At 37.0% G+C, this 21,577-nt stretch overlaps 2 protein-coding genes across 10 annotated transcripts in view; both read right to left on the reverse strand.

Annotated features, from left to right (window-relative positions):
• Positions 1-87: 87 nt before the first annotated feature.
• sgk2a (serum/glucocorticoid regulated kinase 2a) lies at positions 88-18,847 on the reverse strand. Of its 2 annotated transcripts, XM_047378139.1 has the most exons (14): positions 18,715-18,847; positions 14,311-14,372; positions 13,573-13,634; positions 11,545-11,602; positions 9,906-9,989; positions 8,068-8,199; positions 7,554-7,666; positions 7,433-7,469; positions 7,264-7,350; positions 6,999-7,094; positions 4,488-4,643; positions 4,324-4,413; positions 854-1,027; positions 88-758 (listed from the first exon to the last, which is right to left on the reverse strand). In XM_047378139.1, the coding sequence occupies exons 2-13, from the start codon at positions 14,323-14,325 to the stop codon at positions 872-874; spliced, it is 1,086 nt and encodes a 361-aa protein (XP_047234095.1). In that variant the 5' UTR covers positions 14,326-14,372; positions 18,715-18,847; the 3' UTR covers positions 88-758; positions 854-871. The 2 variants fall into 2 exon arrangements, with proteins under 2 accessions (XP_047234095.1, XP_047234085.1); XM_047378129.1 differs by having other exon boundaries at positions 88-1,027.
• Positions 18,848-19,918: 1,071 nt separating this feature from the next.
• The window catches only part of l3mbtl1 (L3MBTL histone methyl-lysine binding protein 1), a 31,638-nt gene continuing 29,979 nt past the window's right edge, over positions 19,919-21,577 (reverse strand). For 7 of the 8 annotated variants that reach the window (XM_047375078.1, XM_047375053.1, XM_047375069.1 and 4 more), the window contains exon 22: positions 19,919-21,549. In XM_047375078.1, the coding sequence (XP_047231034.1) occupies positions 21,415-21,549 (135 nt within the window). In that variant the 3' untranslated portion in view covers positions 19,919-21,414. The remainder of the gene's footprint in view (positions 21,550-21,577) is intronic. The other variant, XM_047375110.1, reaches the window with a different exon arrangement.

Genomic DNA, 21,577 nt, shown 5'->3' on the forward strand with positions numbered 1-21,577 from the left:
CAAAATTACAAGGATTAATAGCTTGAAATATTTTACTCTATGGAATGAATGTTTATAAAATAATCATTTCACTTTCTGAAATGACGAGCAAAAAATATTGCACACAACACTTTTACACAATATTCACATTTTTTGGGATGTACCCGTATGTGTACAGAGATTTCCAAGGAGTTACAGTTTATAAATATCATCCGCATAATAACCAACCTTAATGTTAATACTATAGATGCCTGCTACATAGAGTTTTCACATCAGTACCTCGTTCTCAAATTAATGGAGACATTCAAACCCCTGAACATTCAAGGTCATTGCTGTCATGACTGTTACCCTCTGTGTTTCATCATTAAGAATATGGAAACCTTTAATGTTTGTTCATAAATGTGTTTCTGGTTATTATAGAAAACAAGCAGGTTTACAGTTGCTTCATATACATTTCCAAACTGAATAATGTTCCCTGAAATTCATTGACATCTTTGTTTAATGAAGTAACTAGAGCCAAACGTAGCAACTTGAGAGGACTGGTGCTGTGCATTATTTTTACCTTTGTTCCACTGTGCAATTAACCCATTTAGCCATAAAAAGTCATATAATTTAGAAAAACATAAAAAGTAAATAAAAAATTATTGGTCTAAATCCAGCCTCAGGTTTTCCATAAGCTTCTTCAAATGAAATGAATAAGAGATCGTTTGCTATCCAGACATGTTGAACATCTCCATTTGGAGGATTCTTCCTCTCTGAGCTATATGCCAGCAGGGATTCTGTTACATTTGGGAGATAAAAACACAGAAGAGCCATGGTCACCCTTTTGATAGAACCATTTTCACTGTTATTTCTGACTGCTTTTTGTATTTACACAGCTTATCATTAAGTCTCAAAGGAAACTGTCCTCTGTGCCGACGAAGGAGAACCCATTAAAAGCGTTGTTGGAGCTGGTGCTGGCATTAAACTCTGGGGTCCGACTCACTGAGCTGGGAACCATTTCCCTGGTGAACTCCGGATCAATGTGTTGAGTGTCAGCTGGGCCTCTCTGAAACACAGTTTAATTGTATATTTACGTAGCATTTGTGAGTAATAACAATCAAAAAATAAAATTTCTAAGTTGTTATAAAAAGTATGTGCCCTCTGAGAGATTTTGTCATTTTTGTAACATTTACATGTTTTACTTGATTAAAAATGAAGCCAGTTTTTGGTTTAAGAAAACAAAAACATCCAAACTAACCAGGCCCTTTGCAGAGAATAGTCAAATCAAGTAAAATGTTAGGAAATCACTTAATTAGTATCTGTCTGACAAAAGGAAATTGTCTGAAACATCTCAAAAAGCATAAGATCAGTCAAATCTATCAGTCTGGAAAGGGTTCAAAGCCATTTTAAGGCTTTAGGACTGGTGAACCAGAGTCATTACCCACAAATAGATAAAACACAGAGTAGTGGTCAACATTCCTAGGAGTAGCCAGCCTACCAAAATTACCCCAAGTACCAAAAACAACCTGGGACACCATTTAAAGCACTACAGGTCTCATTTTCCTCAGTTAAAGTCATTTTTCATGATGTCACAATAAGAGAGAGACTGGGCAACAATAACATTCATGGGAGGGTTCCACCTCTGACTAAAAAAGAGCACAAAGCTTCCTCTGACATTTGACTTAAAACATCAAGATGACCCCCAAGAATTTTGGTAAAATATTCTGTTGATTAATGAGAGAAAAGTATAACCTTTTGCAATTAAAAACAATCATATTAACAGTGTAACATGGAGGTGGTAGTTTGATGGTCTGGGGCTGCTTTCCAGTTTCAAGACTTAGATAACTTGCCATAATTCATGGAACTATGAGTTCTGCTCTCTAGCAGAAAATCCCTCAAGAAAAAGTCTGGCTATCAGTTCATGACCTTAATTTCACGTTAGTGATCCAAAGCACACCAGAAAGTCCCATCTGAATGCTCAAAATAAAGACTGGTCTGGTCAATGTTTCAAATCAATTGAGATGTCATGACATGAAGCAGTTTTTTTATGCTTAAAAACTCTCAAATTCTAAAGAATTAAAACAATTCTGCAAATAAGGAATGTAAAAGATTCTTTTGCAGTTATCAAAAATCCTTAATGGTAGTTTCTGCCACCAAGGATGGCAGAGCGAGCTGTTAGGTGGGTGGGAAACATTTCACACAGGACTTGGTTGTTTGGAAACTAAACCAACCTGGTCCTGTGTGAAACCTTGGATAGCTTTTTTCCCGTAGTATATTAAATCATCATTTGAAAACAGCTTTTCATATTTACTCAGCGTATCTTAAACAAAACAGTAAAACAAAAGCAGAAATCTGTTAGAGGGTAAATACTTATTCACCAATGTGATAGGGTTCCAATTTGAAACTTGAAGAGTGAGAAAATGAGGATTTATGAAAATATGTTTTGTGAAAATGAATTTAGACCTTTACTGGATGACCACAGAAGAAAATAGAGCGCCATCCCCAGTCATTGTCACCTCTGGTAAAGATGTATAAAAAGCCTTAAAATGAATTTATTTTATTGCAATCACAGTGAGAAATTTAGAAAAAAAATAATTTTTTTAGTTTAGTTTGAGTACAATTATTCATATTTATGAAATAAATAAAACTTTTTAATGTGTACTTTATTGTCTGTAGTTGATGTCATACAGAGGTAAAAAATGTTTAGCCACTCTTCAAAACAGGCAAGACAAGAGAACATATCAGTGAAATAAAGCTAAAATATGGACATACAGGGGTTGGACAATGAAACTGAAACACCTGTCATTTTAGTGTGGGAGGTTTCATGGCTAAATTGGACCAGCCTGGTAGCCAGTCTTCATTGATTGCACATTGCACCAGTACGAGCAGAGTGTGAAGGTTCAATTAGCAGGGTAAGAGCACAGTTTTGCTCAAAATATTGAAATGCACACAACATTATGGGTGACATACCAGAGTTCAAAAGAGGACAAATTGTTGGTGCACGTCTTGCTGGCGCATCTGTGACCAAGACAGCAAGTTTTGTGATGTATCAAGAGCCACGGTATCCAGGGTAATGTCAGCATACCACCAAGAAGGACGAACCACATCCAACAGGATTAACTGTGGATGCAAGAGGAAGCTGTCTGAAAGGGATGTTCGGGTGCTAACCCAGATTGTATCCAAAAGACATAAAACCACGGCTGCCCAAATCACGGCAGAATTAAATGTGCACCTCAACTCTCCTGTTTCCACCAGAACTGTCCGTCGGGAGCTCCACAGGGTCAATATACACAGCCAGGCTGCTATAGCCAAACCTTTGGTCACTCGTGCCAATGCCAAACGTCGGTTTCAATGGTGCAAGGAGCGCAAATCTTGGGCTGTGGACAATGTGAAACATGTATTGTTCTCTGATGAGTCCACCTTTACTGTTTTCCCCACATCCAGGAGAGTTACGGTGTGGAGAAGCCCCAAAGAAGCGTACCACCCAGACTGTTGCATGCCCAGAGTGAAGCATGGGGGTGGATCAGTAATGGTTTGGGCTGCCATATCATGGCATTCCCTTGGCCCAATACTTGTGCTAGATGGGCGCGTCACCGCCAAGGACTACCGAACCATTCTTGAGGACCATGTGCATCCAATGGTTCAAACATTGCATCCTGAAGGCGGTACCGTGTATCAGGAGGACAATGCACCAATACACACAGCAAGACTGGTGAAAGATTGGTTTGATGAACATGAAAGTGAAGTTGAACATCTCCCATGGCCTGCACAGTCACCAGATCTAAATATTATTGAGCCACTTTGGGGTGTTTTGGAGGAGCGAGTCAGGAAACGTTTTCCTCCACCAGTATCACGTAGTGACCTGGCCACTATCCTGCAAGAAGAATGGCTTAAAATCCCTCTGACCACTGTGCAGGACTTGTATGTCATTCCCAAGACGAATTGTCGCTGTATTGGCCGCAAATGGAGGCCCTACACCATACTAATAAATTATTGTGGTCTAAAACCAGGTGTTTCAGTTTCATTTTCCAACCCCTGTATTTGTCTTGCTTGGTAAGGAGTATGGTCAAGTAAAAAAAAAAAAAAGCTCTGTTAGACAAATGCAGCAAAGAGTGCCATCTTGAGGTCAACAGGCTATACAACAACCATTTTATTTAAGGCTTTTAAAGTGTTTCTACCATGGCTACCAACAACTGTGGCGAAAGCTGGGTCTTTAAAATTTAAGGGATATCAGTGTTTTTGAATTGGATCTGGTTGTCTGATAGAAGAAGCACTGAGGAAACAAACCTAATCTGTCAAAGTTGAAAAATAAATTTTTGAAGCATTAAGCAGTTTTCAGAGATGCAGCTGAACATAACTTACCACATTTGGGTTGTAGGGAGGAGTGATCCTCTTGTGATAAAGGTCGTCCCAGTTGATTGGAGCAAAAAAGGGATGATTCTTTATTTCTAACTGAAAAATAAAACAAAGTCAGTGGAAGAGTTGTTTGTTGTCTGTAGATTTTTATGAGAAGCAAACACACTCACAAAGTCAGCGATGGCTCCGAGACGTCTGTGTGGGTCTTTCTGTAGAAGACCAATCAGCAGAGAGCAGACAACCTCAGACTTCCCTGGAAGGAGTGGCAGGGGCTTGTGAAGGATCCCATCATACATTTCACCGACGTCCCGGCTGTAGAAAGGAGGCTAAAGCGAAGAGAGAGGTTTGGTTAATATGATAAATATATTGAGGAAATAGCAGTTGAGACACACATGAGCCACAATGACAGAAACCTTTTCTTCTGGGTTGATCAGAGTGCAGATTCAGAAATAATCTCAATTATCTGAGATAATAAAGTAGATATACATGTTCCCAGTAAGATAAATTCTAATTCAATTACTGCTATGAATAAATCAAAAGTGAACATTTCCTTTAAAGGATAAAAATCAAATTTTCTGTACGCCACCTTCAAAATGATTAAAGCACCCTAACAATGTCTTGATTTTTTTTGGTAAGCAGATGTTTGTAGATGAATCTATTTGGGACCTATACTGTGAAAAATGCAATCAGAACACAGGCTTATTTCTGAAGTAGTTTCCTGATTTTATTTAAAAAAGGTTCATAAATCTAATATTTAATGTAATAAACCATTTATTGTCTGTTTAGGCTAAGTTGATCTGAGGTGGAAGCTGCTAAATTTTTATTTAACTCTCCCTATCAAGCATGGTTACATGAAGATGAACAGACTTTTAAAACAATAGATGTTTGCTGCAACAAAAATCAGAGAAAAATAAAAACCGATTTTAAAAATTACATTCTTGAAGCAAAAAGCTTTGAGTGAACTGGATTCTTGGGAGCTTTTTCACAAATAAAAAGCCTTTTTGTCACAACAACGCTGCTAATACAGTTATCAGCAGGTTTCAGTAAGATAGTTTTACTTTTTGATTTTTTGTGTGGATTTTACCTGTTGATCTCATTGTTTTTTTCATGACTCTACATTCACTGGCCACTCTATTAGGTACACCTTACTAGTACCTGACTGGACTCTTTTTTGCCTTCAGAACTGCCTTAATTCTTCGTGGCATAGATTTTAAGAGGTGTCATAAACATTCCTTTGAGACTTTGCAGAGAGTTGTTGCAGATTTGTCGACTGGGTGTCCTTGATGCAAATCACCCGTTCCTCCACATCCCAAACAAGCTCTGTTGGATTCTGATCCGACGGGAGCCAATCAGAGTACAGGAAAGTGGCTGTCACGTTCAAGAAGCCAATTTAACATGGTTTGAGCTTTGTGACCTGGTGCACCCTCCAGGAAGTAGCCATTAGAAGATGGGTACCATGTGGTCATAAATGTTAGGATCTGGTGTTTAAATGATGCTTAGTTTGGGAAAATACCCCACACACCATTACACCCCCAACAGCAGCCTGAAACTTTAATACAAGCAAGGATTGATTCTTTTATGTTATTTGCACCAAATTCTGACCCCACCATCAGAATCCTGCAGCTGAAACAAAGACCAGGCAATGTTTTTCAACCTGTTTTGTCAAATTTTGGTTAACCGCTGTGAATCGTAGCCTCAGTTTCATGTTCTTAGCTGACAGCAGTGGCACATGGTGTGGTCTTCTGCTGCTGTAGCACATCTGCTTAAAGGTTTTGATATTTTGTGGATCCAGAGATAATATTCTGTATACCCTGGCTGTAAGTATTATTATTATTATTATTACCAAGTATTATTTTTGCTGGTATTGCCATTAATCATCTGAAATCATTCTGCCCATTTTCCTCTGACATCAATAAGTCATGTTTATTCACACAATTGGATATTTCCTCTTTTTTGAACAACTCTATAAATCTGTGAGATGATCATGTGTGAAAATTCCAGCAGATCAGTAGTTTCTGTAATACTCAGACCAGAATCTGGCACCAATAACCATGCCATGTTCAAAGTCCTTCATATCCCCGTTCTTCTCCATTCTAATGCTTGGTTTGAATTTCACCAAGTTGTCTTTACTACATCTAGATGCTTAAATGCATTTAGTTGCTGCCTCGTGGTTGGCTGAATCTATACTTGATATTTGTGTTAGCCAGCAGTTGAACAGGTGTGCCTAATAAAGTGGACGCTGAGTGTGTTTGAATCATTCAAATCACAAACATTTTAGCTTTTCATTGCCAGGTTGGATGGGCATTCAGAAAAGTTTAGAAAACAGATGACAGATGATTTTTTTGGCAGTTTGCTCTGCTGTGATCCAGTAACACGTTGTTGTGCATAAGTTGGATGTTTTTTTTATGCTTTTAGGTAGTTGGGCTCATTTTTGGAAACTTTTGGTACTTTTGAGTGAAGCTTTATTACACATGATACAGATGCTAAAATGATAGGTAAGTAAGAACTATTTTCTTGTGTTAATAATTAACAGTTTGGATGCTGTAAGTGAAAAAAGCTGAAAAAAGAAGAAACAATGGGGAGATTGTTGAAAATTTAAATATATGACTCAGAAAACAAGAGTTTGGTGCTAAAATCAAACAAATGTGCTGAAAAGATCAGTCACACACAAACATACATACCAGACTATAGATCATCTCATAAAGAACTGCTCCCAGACACCACCAGTCCACTGTCCTGTCGTATGCTTCCTTACGCAGAATTTCCGGTGCCAAGTACTGGAGAAAAAGCAAAGAAATCCATGAGCAAATAAAGATAAATATAAAAGGAAGGAAAGAAAGAAATATCACCTCTACCACCATTGCACAATTTTCAGTATAATATGGCCATGTTTTAATAAGGAGGATCTTGCCAGCTTTGCTACATTAGTCCTCCAACGTCACTCACTTCTGGGGTGCCACAGAAAGTCGAGGTGGTTCCCTCTGGCTCTACGCCCTCTTTGCACAAGCCAAAATCTGTCAGCACCACATGACCCTGCAGACAAAAGACAGTGCAATCCTAAATGCAGCAAATGTAGAGTTCGAATGAAATGAGTAAGGATTTTTCAGTGGCTTACCTGAGAGTCTAATAGAATATTCTCTGGTTTTAAATCTCTGTCAGATACAAGAACAAAAGGCATGGTTATCAACTGTTTACATGTTTAGCTGACTAAGCTAACATGTTTTAACATGTCTGACCTGTAGACAATGTTAAGAGAGTGAAGGTAACCAACAGCGCTCGCGACTTCAGCAGCATAGAACCTTGCCCTGGGCTCCGAGAAACACCTCTCCCTCTGGAGGTGGAAGAAGAGCTGCAGAAGCAGTCAAATATTCAATCAGGATTACCTCATAAAAAAGCTGCACATTGAGTGCTGAGTGGTGCAGGACTACAGATGTGATGAGCAAAGGGAGAAAGAGTGAAGATGGTTGATGGATTTAAAACAGCTGATATGAGGGTAACATTTTAAACATAAGTATCTTGTTAAAAGACTATTTAAATACAAAGGAAAAAGAAAAAATTTTACTTAATGAGAATCCATAATCCACAGAAGATTAATTAACAAAAGCTGAGTACTGAAAGTTTCTTACATACAGATACAATTATCATTCCAAAATTACAGATTTATGTTTCGGACATGTCTGAAACAACTAAATTCAGAGTGAAAAGAAATGAATTTCTGTTATTTTTTATATGTAATTGTTTAACATGTACCTCTCCTCCGTTTACATAGTCAAGAACAAAGTAGAGTTTCTCTGAGGTCTGAAAGGAGTAGTGGAGCCGGACCAGAAATGGGTGTTTCAGGCTCTTCAGCAGCACATTTCTCTCTGCCATGATGTTCTTTTGCTAAAAGAGGATAACTGAATGAATAACATCTGCTATCACAGTAAAATAACTTCAGTATTCATAAAAGTTGCATTCCATTTTCACAAAATACAGTACAGTAGGATAAAGAGAGGAAACGTTAGATGGTGTATGAGGCTGGTTTTCCCTGGATGACAATGCGGATGTTTCCAAACACCACCTGCATCTCATAAAGCTCTTGACACTCCATGTTCTGTACTTATGACATGGTTCATGACTCGGTCTTACTGTGTAAATGAAATGCAATGTCATCTGTCTCCTGTTTCTCTTACTGTGCTTTATACTGTAACTAACATGTTCTGAGAACACAGCAAACAGAAACTAAACCATGTTTAGCTGCGTCTCCTTTCTGGACAGATTAGTCATCAACCCATATACTATTAACTGCCTTTACTCTGTGTACTATGGATTCTTCTGGAGGTTTCTACCTGTTAAAAGGAAGTATTTCCTTTCCACTGTTGCCACATGCTTGCTCAGGAGAAACGCAATCGGTTGGTCGTACGTACAAGGATGACTTTGGGCATTAAATGAAACTAAACTACTAAAATAAACTGAATCTGACTAAATGAATGTTTTAGGAGCATCTGAATAAACTTGATCTGATATTTCTATAGAATTTGATATAAAGTAAATGTTTTTGTCTTGAGATGACATTTTTTCTGAATTGGGGCCATATAAATAAACTGTTAAAAATGGTTATTTCAAGTTGATTTGTTAATGAAAACGCAATCTTCTGGATAAGAAAAAGAATGCAAATGAACCTATTTGTTTATTTTGCGACAACTAATCGGATATTTCAATTACTATTAGTAATGTAATTTGATTTCCATAACAAATTAGAATTTCCAGAATAGTACGTTTTTTGTCAGTATTATAATTGAGAAATATAGAAACAATAAATTTGTATTTTGTTGACATGAACTCTACCAGTTACTAATACTGATATTAAGTTTTGCAGAGTATTTGTGTTTCTACAATGCATGTTTTTAAAAGGAAAGCTTGTTTCATCTATCTCATGGTTTAACACAACTGGCCTAACATTTTTGACAAGCCACTGGAGTTTTATATTTATTTTATTTTTGGATTTGACTAAAGTTATTGTATGCGAATACAGGCAATAAAAAGATGAAAAGTCTTGTAAAGAAAACAGACGATGTGTGGCCTTTCGAAGATAAACGTAGTTCTCTGAGAATTAGGTTAAGCCTTGAGAAAAGGATAAATACAATTTAACTTGAACAAAACAGAGCACTCCAGGTGAGAGAAGGATTTGGTCCTTTCTCAATGGATATTGTCATCGTGTTGTTCGACAAACACAGAAGTGTCCTAGTTTATTTTCTGTGGGCTCTAGAATGTGTCCTTTGTACAGAACAGGCTACAGATTAGATAAGATAAAGATCAGGTCTTGCTGGGTCAGAACACTGTTTACTAATAACTCTTACAGATACTAACTCACCCACAGACAGATTTCCATCTTTGTTTGCTCAGCTTTATTTGCTTTTATGACATTTAATATAGTGCATCTAGAATAAAAGAAATATATCATATTTAATAACAGTTTAGGCTTTATTCTGGATTATGTTTATTTGCAAACTGTATGTTTGCTTGATGTTTAATTCATAAAAAGATGCAAAATTTTGCATTTTATCAGCTAAACATACACAAAAAACAGGTAATAATGACACAATTACCTCTTTTTTCTTCAGAATGATCTTCTTCTGCAGCACTTTGACTGCATAGAACTTGTTGTCGGCTTTCAGTTTCGCAAGCAGGACCTGCATGATGGTTGGCTCATTAGTGGCTTGTTTAGTAAATATTCTCCACCAGCATCTCAACACACTGCTGTCAGGACATTTCATCAAATAGGTGCACACAACACAGACAAAAGATCTCTGAGAAACGTATGGAGGATTGACACAAAAAATACCTACTTGACCTCACTGAACACAAAGCATGCAAAGTTAAAAGATCTGAGTGATAAAAAAGCCGGACTCATTTATGACGTTTACTTGAAACTATGCAAGGGTCGATAATGGTTGGAAAACCTGTTTGACAACAGGAGATTTAGTACAAGGGGTTTTAAAAAGTCCAGTAGGTCAAGAAAGCTTTATAGTAAGTGTTACAAAAAGTAACACTTTTGTTTTATGTTAATTTACAAAACAAATCCAAATATATATATATATATATATATATATCCAAACTTATGATTTAAAATGGTCAGAGCTTTTGTTTTGAAGAGGAAGATAAAATTGGAAATCTTTCGCTTACTGACAAATAGAGGTTAAACCGAATTATTAAGACAAAAAAACTGTGGTGTGAGAAAGGAGCTGTGGGGAACCCCACATGTGAGCGTTGCTGATAAAGGATGAAAAGCCGAGCTTACCAGAGGAGTTTGAAGGACAGATTTAGATATTATCTCAAACAGGTCCAGTCAGAAGACAGGTGTTGCTGATAGAAACAACTGAGAATAAAGGCCAGTTGGGATTTTGTGAGCTTTTAAAGTGGCTCACCACTTTAGCCAAAGAGAAAAAGACCCAAAGGAGATTGGCAATTTTACTGAAGTAAATCAGTGATTGGAGGAAAGTTTGTGAAATTAACTTCATTTTAACACTGCTGAGGGCTTTGGTCAAACAAAGAGAGTAAAATAATAGATGAGACAAATACCATGAACCAGAAAGGAAATGATCATGGTTTTTACCAGCTGTAGGAAACTTTCCATTAGTAGCTGATGTAACTGCTCAGGAAGTGTATGAAGATGAAACAGGTTTTGGCAATATGGTAAATATTTCACAAATTAACAGCAAAAAAAAAAGCACAGAAAGATGTGCAAAACATAAGAATTAAATCCAGTGCAAAGCCATATTTATGAGTGAGAGTTTTGTGTGATAGAACAGGACAAAGGATGTTAATATTTATGCAGCATTTGACAAAATGATTGATAAGACAGAAAATAAGAACACTTAAATGTCCAAGAATTTAAACATGTTGATAAATTTCAGTAAGAATCTCTGGATTTTAGCAACAGCTAACAGTACAGTTAACAATTCATTAGGCAAGATGTACTTTTAAGTAAAGTAAAAGGCCCAAACACTCATTCTGACTCTCTTTCTTCTATCTCACAAGGTCATGGTACAATCTGTGCTGCCCAACAGATCATATAAGTGTAAACCCTATTAATATATCAGAACAATCAATAATGCCTGCAGCATGACTTGTTATTGTATTTGACCTAGAAAACGTACCTCGAGGTTCATGTAGGTGAACAAAAAGACAAAAACTGTAGATGTGTTTAACAATAAAGAAATAAATAAGTCACTGTTTTAGTGCTACCTTTCCAAAGGTTCCTTTACCGATGATGGCCAGGAAGTCGAAGTCAGTCGGTCTGGCACTAAAACAGCAGAAAGGTCAACTATTAAAAGATCTGTGTTGCTTTGCACAACAGATTACACAATAGACTCTGAGGCTCCTCTCCTAATATGATTTTTCTTATTTACAAAAGCGGATAACACACAAGTAAAAGTAAAAAACTTGTTCATTTTTATGTAAAAAAAGACTTCCTCAAACAACTTTGACTCCCATTTATATGTTAAGGAAAAGGATCCAGCATGCACTATGTCTGGGAAACAAATGCATGTGAACCTCTGGAAGCTAATCTGAAAATAAAAACTCTTTTTACTTATTAGAATGAGATTAGGATCATATTAGAGAGGCCATGGAAAAACAGCAATAGGTCTGAGTTTGAAATGACATGTTTATTGCTCCTCCAAACATAATGGCATAATAAAAAAGCTCTGATAATATCAGAAGCAAGAGCTGATCTGCAGCCGGGTGTCAAAAGTTACCAAATCAGTTTCTCTACAGAGTTTCCACAGTAAGACTGGCTGAAGTAAGGAGTAGCCAGCAAACACACGCAATCCAAGGGCAAGCTGAGTAAAGATCCCTGAGGCCATGGAGAAGCCCAGGGTTAGATGAATGCAACTACAGGCCAGTCTCACATTGTTAAATGTTAATCTTCAGAAATAAATACCTACTGCCTCTCCTTTAGGGTCTGTTAAAGATTACATAAAGAAGTCAGATGGTTACTGAAAAACGTATGAGGTGGAAGCAGAACTGTTTTAATGACAGAAAATCAATTCATTCCAATAAGGAACCATGTGAAACATAGTAATATGGGGAATCAAGATTTGGGTCTGTTTTAATGCATTTTCCTCAGAAAAATATGCATTTATTGGATGAAAAACTATTAAATGACTCATGAAATGAGTCTCACAACAGATCAACAAGAAAAGACTCTGAAAGAACTAAAAATAAATTAGAATTGATATTGAGAAATCTGCCTGTCAATATCATGTTTTAAATTAAACAGACATATGGGGACAGCTAATGGGAGCAGGTTATGTCAGCAGAGCCACCACAATAAATGTTAAATCAGTTTTGCAAAGAGGTACCCTGCTAAACGTTGTGCAGAAGTTAAGTATTTCAATCAATATTTGGCTCCGTGATTAAAGGTTTTTTAGGTTGTTTTTCAATGGAGATGAGGAAAAAAAACAATGCACAATGCACAGAGGATAATAGGTAGGTTGTTATGAAGGAGGGGTTGAAGAGACATCCCAAGTGACTGAGTGAGGATGCACAGAATGCAGTGTGCTTGGAGAGAGGTTGGACAGCCCAACAGATAGCTGGGCACGGCGTTGAGCTGATCTGCGTGAAACATGGAGATATTTCCATATCGTAAACCTGCACCAAAAAGAATGCTGTGGTTTTTGTTTTTACACAGCTGCACGTAGACCCAGTGCTGGGAATTTTCTTCTGTCAAGATGAAAAAGCTGTGGAATATTTTAATTAATATTTCTGCTGTGAGACCTATATCCTGAAACTGTGGTGCTTATCTGAGGTAAAACCAGAGCAGTAATAGAAGTGCTGGAGACTACCACAACCCATTGGCTAGCACAACAGTTGTTTATCATGGAAACTGAACATGGACTGAAAAAGAGACATTGCTGATTAAGAAATCAGGGTGATTTCTTAGGCAAATCCCCCTTCTCGTTTAGCATCAAGAGATAAGACAGTTGCTGCTCCCCTTCCAATATTTGATATTCTCCAGACAAGACAAACACATTTTCATTATATTTCTAAAATACATTTAGCAGAATAAATGACTAATTTGTTGCAACCTGATATAATTGCACAAAAAATATAAATATGACTAAAATGGGACATTCGCTTTGGATGTTATATGATATCTATATGAAATGATATCTTCTTCACAAAGACAATACATTTTTTACTAAAGGTTAGTAGCTGCATGTCCAAAAAGTATAGAGTTACACGTTGTGTAACAAGAGCAGAGCTACTGACTGTGGGTTTGCTGAAGGTCCCAAATAGACGTCGTCATCAGAAGACGAGGATGCTGACCGCAGCTGGAGAAAAATACACAAACTGCTTAAAATTATCAGAACAAACACAAATAAATATTTAAATTAAAGCATTAAAAAACTAAAAGTATGGGTCTCTTTTCAGCACGTAGCATTATGGTGTTTATTATTCAGTAAAGCAGACAAATCTACCAGCATTATGTCAACTGTAAAGAGATTAACTAAACAAACCTTCCTTAATTCAAAACAACAAAATCTCACTGAAAGTAGCTTAAAGGTCTACAAATATATTTATGGTGTTAATTTTAAAACAAAATAATTGCACCAGAGTGATCTCAAATGAGGATAAGTGGTAAAATGCAGTTAGTCTGAGTACAAAAGCACAAAAATCTGAGACAGATCGCTTATTAATACAAATACAATTAACTTTCAAATCATATGACCCCCATTATTAGAGAAACATTTCATTCATTGCATTAATTAGCTTTTATGATTGTTTTCCCTAAACAATAGGAAATAAAATAAAACTGAATATTTCAAAACTAATATATTCCAGACCTTCAAAATTGGCACCTTAAAATAGTTTGTTCTCATGACATCTGTTAAGCAAAGCTGTGAACTGGTGTCTACACCAATTTGCAGACATCATCCAATGTCCCATGCTTAAACAGCCTACTGGTTGAAATAAAAATAAGAGCACTGGTAATGTAACAACACTCACATCGCAGTGTGCCATGGCTGATATGTTCCCAATCCACCTGGAGAATCAGTGTTTAATCAAACCTGTTGGATGACAGGAGGGGTTCATTCAGCATTTTAGGAATCAAACACGACATCCACAATTTCTCCTTTCATAAATGTCCTTTCCTCAGCCCCAACTTAGAAGAACCTGGTTGTCTGAGTGTGTTTGTGTGTATGATCAGCTGCTGACCCCTGTGTGACAGCCTAAGGATCCAGATGAGCTGGAAGTTCTTGTTCCCAAGGAATGGCATGGTGGAACAACAGAAAGACAATGAGGGACATTGTCTGTGCATTAGATAAGCATGTGTTGTGGGGACATCAGTGTTTACACTGTAATATTTACTTTCTCTTCTCAGCAAATTATATAGAAGATAATATTTTAATAATAATAAAGATATACTTTATCAAATTTCTAAGGAATTATATAATGCTTACTAATTGGAAAATATTTCCAGATGTTATTTGATTTCCATACCAGTCCTGTTGGGAAGGTGGGAGGGGCATGTCTGTAAAGCAGCTGACAGCCACCTGGCTACCTGAGCAGACAGCCTGACTAGCCTGATCAGCTTAGCTTGTATCCTGGGTTACTCTATAAAGAGCAGAATGGCAAAAAGGTATAATTTTCTGCGTTATACAGAGGTTTGCTTGAAAACTACAACTAAATATAGGGTCCTTTTTATATAAGTATTGACTTCTATAACTGAATGATATTTGTTTGCAACAAATAGTATTTTATGTTGTATTACTGCCTAAAGAGGCCTTCTGATAAAAGGAGATCTTGTCTCAATGCGACTCAGCAGCATAAATAGACTTTATGAATGAATGAACCAAAGCTAACTTTTTACCAATTGGCATTTTAAATTGAGTTTGTCTTTATCATAGCAAGAATCAAACTGGAATATGCGTAGTTGAATATTAATCATTTATGTGATTTAACTAAATCGGTTTGAGTTGATTCTATATTTATTTGTATGATTTGGACATACATGTCTTGTAAAGAGTCTGACAACACTGGTTGTGAATACATGGATAAACTGAGCTGAACTGAATTAGTTAAGATTTTTTGTGAAGTTTATGTCTAAAAATCAACATAGCAGCAAATAAATGTTAAAGATAACATTACTGTAGCTATAATAACCAATATGCTCTATTATTTTAGTAGACGCAAGAATAATTTAGCTTTCTCTTTTATTTAAAGGCAGTTACAAAATATTCTACAATTCTGTTTGTGTATTGTATGTAAATTCTATTTTTTATTTAGCCTTTATTTAACCAAATTCCCATTGAGATAAAAATCTCTCTTTTACAAGCAAGTCCTGTTCTAAAAACTAAAACATACAATAAATATTTTTAACATGCCCAACTGGTCATCTGATTGGCACGTCAATAATTTTTAGAAGACCACCATCAGCTTGGCACTCTGGGAATTGGAGGTGGGCAAGCTCTATTGAGGGCTGCACGGTGGCACAGTTGGTAGCACTGTTGCCTTGCAGCAAGAAGGCCCTGGGTTTCTGCATTAGGTTTACATGTGCTCCCAGTGCATGCATGGGTTCTCTCCGGGTACTCCGGCTTCCTCCCACAATCAAAAAAACATGACTGTTAGGTTGATTGGTTTCTCTATTTTGCCAATAGGCGTGACTGAGTGCGTGCATGGTTGTTTGTCCTGTGAGTGTCTGTGTTGCCCTCTGATGGACCGGCGACCTGTGTAGGGTGTACCCCGCCTCCTGCCCATAGACCGCTGGATATAGGCACCAGCTCCGCCGGGACCCACTATGGAAGAAGCAGTAGATATTGTCTGACTGACTAAAACAGAATAAGCGATAAGCCCACAAAAGATTTTTCTATTCCTTTTTGCAGTCCGTTCAGGTGTAGGGAACATGTTCCTGAGCTGACTTGCTTTCACATTTCCACATGACCGGAGCGGAGCCTGTGCCATCATAAAAATATCAACGCCTAACTAGAACAAATAGCTGAAAAAGCCTCTAATATTTCTCGGGCATATGATCATGTCAGCTACTTTAGTCTGTGCCTTCTTCTTTCAGTTTTCATCTCCAGGACAGCAAACAGGACTCTGTTTATGTTAGCAATTGGCCCTGAAGCCCACAGGGAGATCATGCAACACAGCTGGTATTATAAAGAAGCAAGTGTTCTAGGCAAGTTGAAACACAGCATGTTAGTGATTTATATAAATGATGAAAAGAGATCCTGTCCAGTCAAAGGGACATTTCAGACAGCTGAAAATTTCAAGATTAATCGCACATCTAAATTTTGTATCACGATGTCCGACCACAGGAATAATGTTTTACTAATCTACAGTAATAGACTACATTCCTCAGAGCTCTATTTTTGTTGCTACCTTTAGGGGCTGAGCTCAATTAAGAGAAGATATTCTGAGCAGACAAAAATAGCAATAATCTGTACACCATTGTGTGCAAATACATAATATTCTACACAGTAGATGGCAATGTGTGAAAAATTAAGCAAAAACTGATTTCTTCTATTTTTGCTTTCTTTTTCACTCTTAAATGTTTCAGAGAAATTTTAAAACCTGACAAAGAGAAAACATAAAACCCACTTTTCAAATGATGAATTTATTCATTAAGGAAAAAATCTATCCAAACCAACCAGGCACTATGTGAAAAAGCAACTTCCTCCATAAGCCTAAAAACTGGTTGTGTCAAGCGTTAAGTTTAGGAGAACATCAATTGTTATAGACGGCAGTAATTCTTTAACATTCTGTAGAGAAAGTTTGACGTATTCTTCTTCGCTGAATTCTTCTAATTTCATAGTTTTTATAACATAAAACGGTTCTTCCAAGCTATGCTCTCTTGGAGGCTGACAACTCCTGTGAAGAATCCCAGCTGTTCAATGTTTCTCCATTTGTTGATATTTGAGTACTAACGCTCAGAAATTGATCTTTTTCCTTTTCCAGAGTGGCAGCAGTCATGACTTTGCTTTTGATATTACTTTAATTAGGGGCAGGAGGTACTGCTTTTTGAGTTGTAGCCAACTTCATGTAGTCGAAGAGGTTCCAATTAAAATGATTTCTTCATTTTACACATTCGGCAATAATCAGGCTATGGTTAAAACTAAAGTCAGCTGTCCAAATAAAATGGGTAATTACAATAAATGTATAGTTTAAGAAGGGGAGGCGATGACTTTTTCTCAAAGGGCCAGGTTGGTTTGGATAGTTTTTCCATTAATAAATGAAATTATTAGTTGAAATCAGCTTTGCTCTATTTACTCAGGCTATCTTCTCTGATATCAAAATTTGTTTTATGATCTTAAAGATTTTGGTCTGACAAAAAAGCAAAAACAAAAGAAATCTGAAAGGAGGCAAATACTTTTCCACAGTACTATACATTTCTGTTCTCTCATGCCTTCGCTTGCTGCAAAAGCAAAAGAAATGAAGGTGGCGCAGGCGAGCGAAGCAAAGTCAAACCTATTTGGCTCTGTTTCAGCAGTGCCGTCAACAGAGCTGGAGCAAATACCTCCAGCTACATGGAAACACTGTACATGTTGTTCTTGCCAGCTGATAATAATGTAAATAAAGAAGAACGAGCTTGATGCGGCTGTTGCTGTTAATAACAGAATTTGTTTATGTGTTATAGGGAACTCATCTGAAGATGTGATAAACCAGTTAAGGAGCAGTATATTCTTTGAGAGCTAATAATTAACTTTGATGTGGACCTTTGTAACCTTGTAGATTTTGGATGTGGATAAAAAACTATAACACACTAAACTCAATAAGAAAATTGCACAAAATATAGCTCTTTAATGCAGGTGACCTAAAAATGCATATTAATTGTGCATAAGTGAAACGAACAGTCAAACACCATGATATAATGATGTATGTGGGGTATTGAGGTAATAATAGCTCTGATAAGACTTTCTTAATCTTTTACAGATAAACTACACTTGGACAAACAACCCATCTGTCTCCAAAACAAACAAAAAAATCTCTAATCCAGGGTCTGATTGAAAAAAGAAATATAATAGAATTATAATGTTGTAAAATATGTACCTAAAACATAAACTTACGGTTGTGTTGCACCAGCATCTTCAAAATCAACACTAATCAGATCTGTAGTAATATATAATTAAAGGTGTGATGGAGCATTTCTCAGGGGAATAAAGTGCAATATGTATAGCAGCATAAATGCTAGAGAGGCTTGTGAAATATAAGCACAAATAAAGTAAGATATCTTATCAAAAAACGAATAAAACAAAAGCACAGACCATTAAAAACCATAATCTAAGAGAAATAATATGAGGAAAAAGAAAGTTTATCTTGTAGTCCCCGAAACATAAAACAGTTCATGTTAGTATTACAGAAATAGCAGAGATTCCATCCATTAGAAATTATAACGTTTATTTTTCCTACCTGTTTTGCAGAAGAGCAGAAGCAGATCAGTGTGGTGGCCCTCTGCAGCTCAGCTCAGGACTCTGGGGAGACTGTCAGGGCCACAGCACAGTAAGGCTCATCTGAGCGTGTATTTTTCAAAACATAAGGGAAGGTCAGCAGGTTGAGTCCGATGCAGTGAATCATTGATAAAAAAGTTACAGACTTTGCAAAGGGGCGGAGCAAAGTCTTCAGTAAAAACTGATCAACGCGTCCTAAGTCTGCGACTGGATTTCAAAATAAGAGAGCAGGAGCCTAGCAAGATAGTCAAAAACAAAAAAGAAAAAAACTATAACTATGATGCATGTTGTCAAATTAAATGAAACCTAAAAGTCAACATGTCCTGTAAATGTGCTGTTATCAGGATATTACATCTTTATTAGTTAGAGGCATGAGCAAGTGACATGGGAAAAGTACAGAATGACCTCCTCAAAAGAAAAAAATTAATGTGTTGTTCTTATGCAGTATTTAACATGTCTTGTTTTGAAAACAGCTGGCTTTGGGTATTGCTAGAGAATAATTTCCAGAGGTGATCAGGGTGTCAAAATTTATCATATTCTTAGTTTTTTTTTCTGTGATACAAATCTTCTTACATTTTAATGCTGCACACAACCACGCCAGACAGTCTCTATTTATCAATCTGTTGATTGTAAGCAATAATTTTGGAGGGGGTCATATATAAGAATCCGTCCCTAGAATAACCAAGTACATTTTAACAGGTTATCAATAAAGGGAAAAAAATCAAAAGACTTGCCCATAATCAAGTCACGCTTTGAGGCCCTTTAAGACCAAAATCTATGGATTCACCCCACAAGTTTTGTTTAGCATGTTTTACCTAAAGCACACATTTTAGAGCCATTTGTTTGGACTTCTCCTTCCTATATGAAACATCCGGCACATGGAGAGCTTTCGGTCTGCAGCATGGCTGCACAAGAGTTTATCAGCAACACCTGATTCCCTTGCTACCGCTGTGGAACAAAACAATAAGCAGTGAAGGCCGAAAGGGCGTGGAAGGAGTTGTCACCAACCACAGCCAACTATTGACGACAATATGGTCAATAGGGGGATGTGCAAGCAAACTTAGTTTATAGTCAATAGTATTCTGCACACAAACCTGTGCAAGGACTGGAAATGGTTTTCTTCAACCCTCAAAAAAGTCAAGAAAGGAGGCAATAACCACACAATATACATTTGTATGTTTATTATTTTGTATGTATTGAATGGCATTTGTGACTTATGATTATCTTCATTTGCATTCATACAAATACGCACACACAGTCACACACACACACACACACATGCGCACGCTTACACAAAGAAATCCCACCAGAGAGACAAACAAAGAGCAAATATTTCCTTAAAGCCCTTAAACATAAATGTCTTTTCACACAGTTTAACCCTCATACAGTGTTTTAACCAACCTCTGACACAAAATGTAAACATATGCACACTCTAAATGGAGTGCCAACCACAAGCCTGTTAGATACCAAACACATGTTTATAGTGCTAAATGTGGATTTTTGCACTCTCTAGTGACGGCTTAGGGTACTATTATGCTGTGAGATCCAACCAGATTTCACAATTGTGCTAAAAAACTGTTTTTCCATGAGAAAAATCTAAGTTCAGATTTTGTCCAAGTAGAGACAACAACTCAAAGTCTGTGCTGTTTTCTGACTCCCACTGGAAAGCTGGGAACAAGTCTGAATTTTAATTGTGCAGCAAGGATGATTGAGGTACAAACAACTAACACTTCTGATTATAAGGAATACTTCAGTTTTTCTGTGCACAAAGCCTTCAACAGGCTGACTAACCTAGCTTTTTTTTTTCAATTGTTTACTGTTAAAGAGCAACAGTTATTGAGCTGTTTCTGAGAAGATCACACCCCTTTTATGTATTCATTATTGCACAAAATGTGAAGCTTACAGAAGCTTCATTATCCCTTCTCATTTACTGCAATTAACACCTCCTTTTTACTTCTTCTACCCATTTTGGGTTGTCCACTTCTCCCATCTCTTATCTTTTTCAGTTTTCTTTCTTTGAGTTTATGTAAGTAACTTAATAATTGCATCAGCAATGTTGTATTTTATTTTGAATCACATCCCCGACTCTGCCACTGTTCAAATCTGGATTCCACGTACACTTACTGATTACCACACTTTCTACTAAACCCCAGCATTGTACTGAATTGGACCACTCATACAGCTTGCAAGCAGCAATCAGGAGGTCAACATTTTTATGGTACCAGTTTAACGGTTTTGTCACCTTAACACTTCAGCTTTTTCCATTTATGGTTAAAACCAAAGTTTAGCTTGAAAAGGTGTGTATACTTTAAGTTTTAGTCAAACACACCACAGAGAACAGCTTTATGACACAGATGTCTTAGTGTTTGGCAATATTTAACCAAAGAAATCTAGCAAAACTACCTTTCTACCACCTATTTTCAAAATCTCAGGATTCCTCCATTTGCTGTAAAAATTATAACCGTTTTCCAACCCAAAGTCTCCTTCTCCACAGCTTTATTCCTCCCAGATCCAGTCCCACTTTCCCTTCTCCCATCTCTCTCTCTGATGGGCACAAGACACCAAACACATGGAAAAAACGTATTCAGGGTTTCTTTATAACCCTGCAGAATGGATTTGGCACACGATGAACGACACCTCACTCTAGTGAGCGAAGTTGATATCACTTCAGCCCCTCGTCGGTGGTCTTGAACATGAGGATGGCATTAGAGATCTTCAGGGCAGGCCCTAGCTTGATGCTCATGATTTTCACGATGTCGGTCTGAGTGAGCAGCAGCAAAGCTTCTCCATCAATCATCTGGAGAAACGCAGATAGAAGTCAATAG

Source organism: Girardinichthys multiradiatus, chromosome 1, assembly GCF_021462225.1.
Source record: "Girardinichthys multiradiatus isolate DD_20200921_A chromosome 1, DD_fGirMul_XY1, whole genome shotgun sequence".
NCBI classification, from domain to species: Eukaryota; Metazoa; Chordata; class Actinopteri; order Cyprinodontiformes; family Goodeidae; genus Girardinichthys; species Girardinichthys multiradiatus.

Excerpts from the sequence above, each read along its gene's own strand:
- sgk2a (XM_047378139.1), bottom strand. Across the intron at positions 8,200-9,905 it reads TCATTCTGAAGAAAAAAGAG|CAAAAGAACATCATGGCAGA; the intron begins GTAATTGTGTCA and ends ATCCTCTTTTAG. Across the intron at positions 7,351-7,432 it reads ATATTCTATTAGACTCTCAG|GGTCATGTGGTGCTGACAGA; the intron begins GTAAGCCACTGA and ends TTTTGTCTGCAG.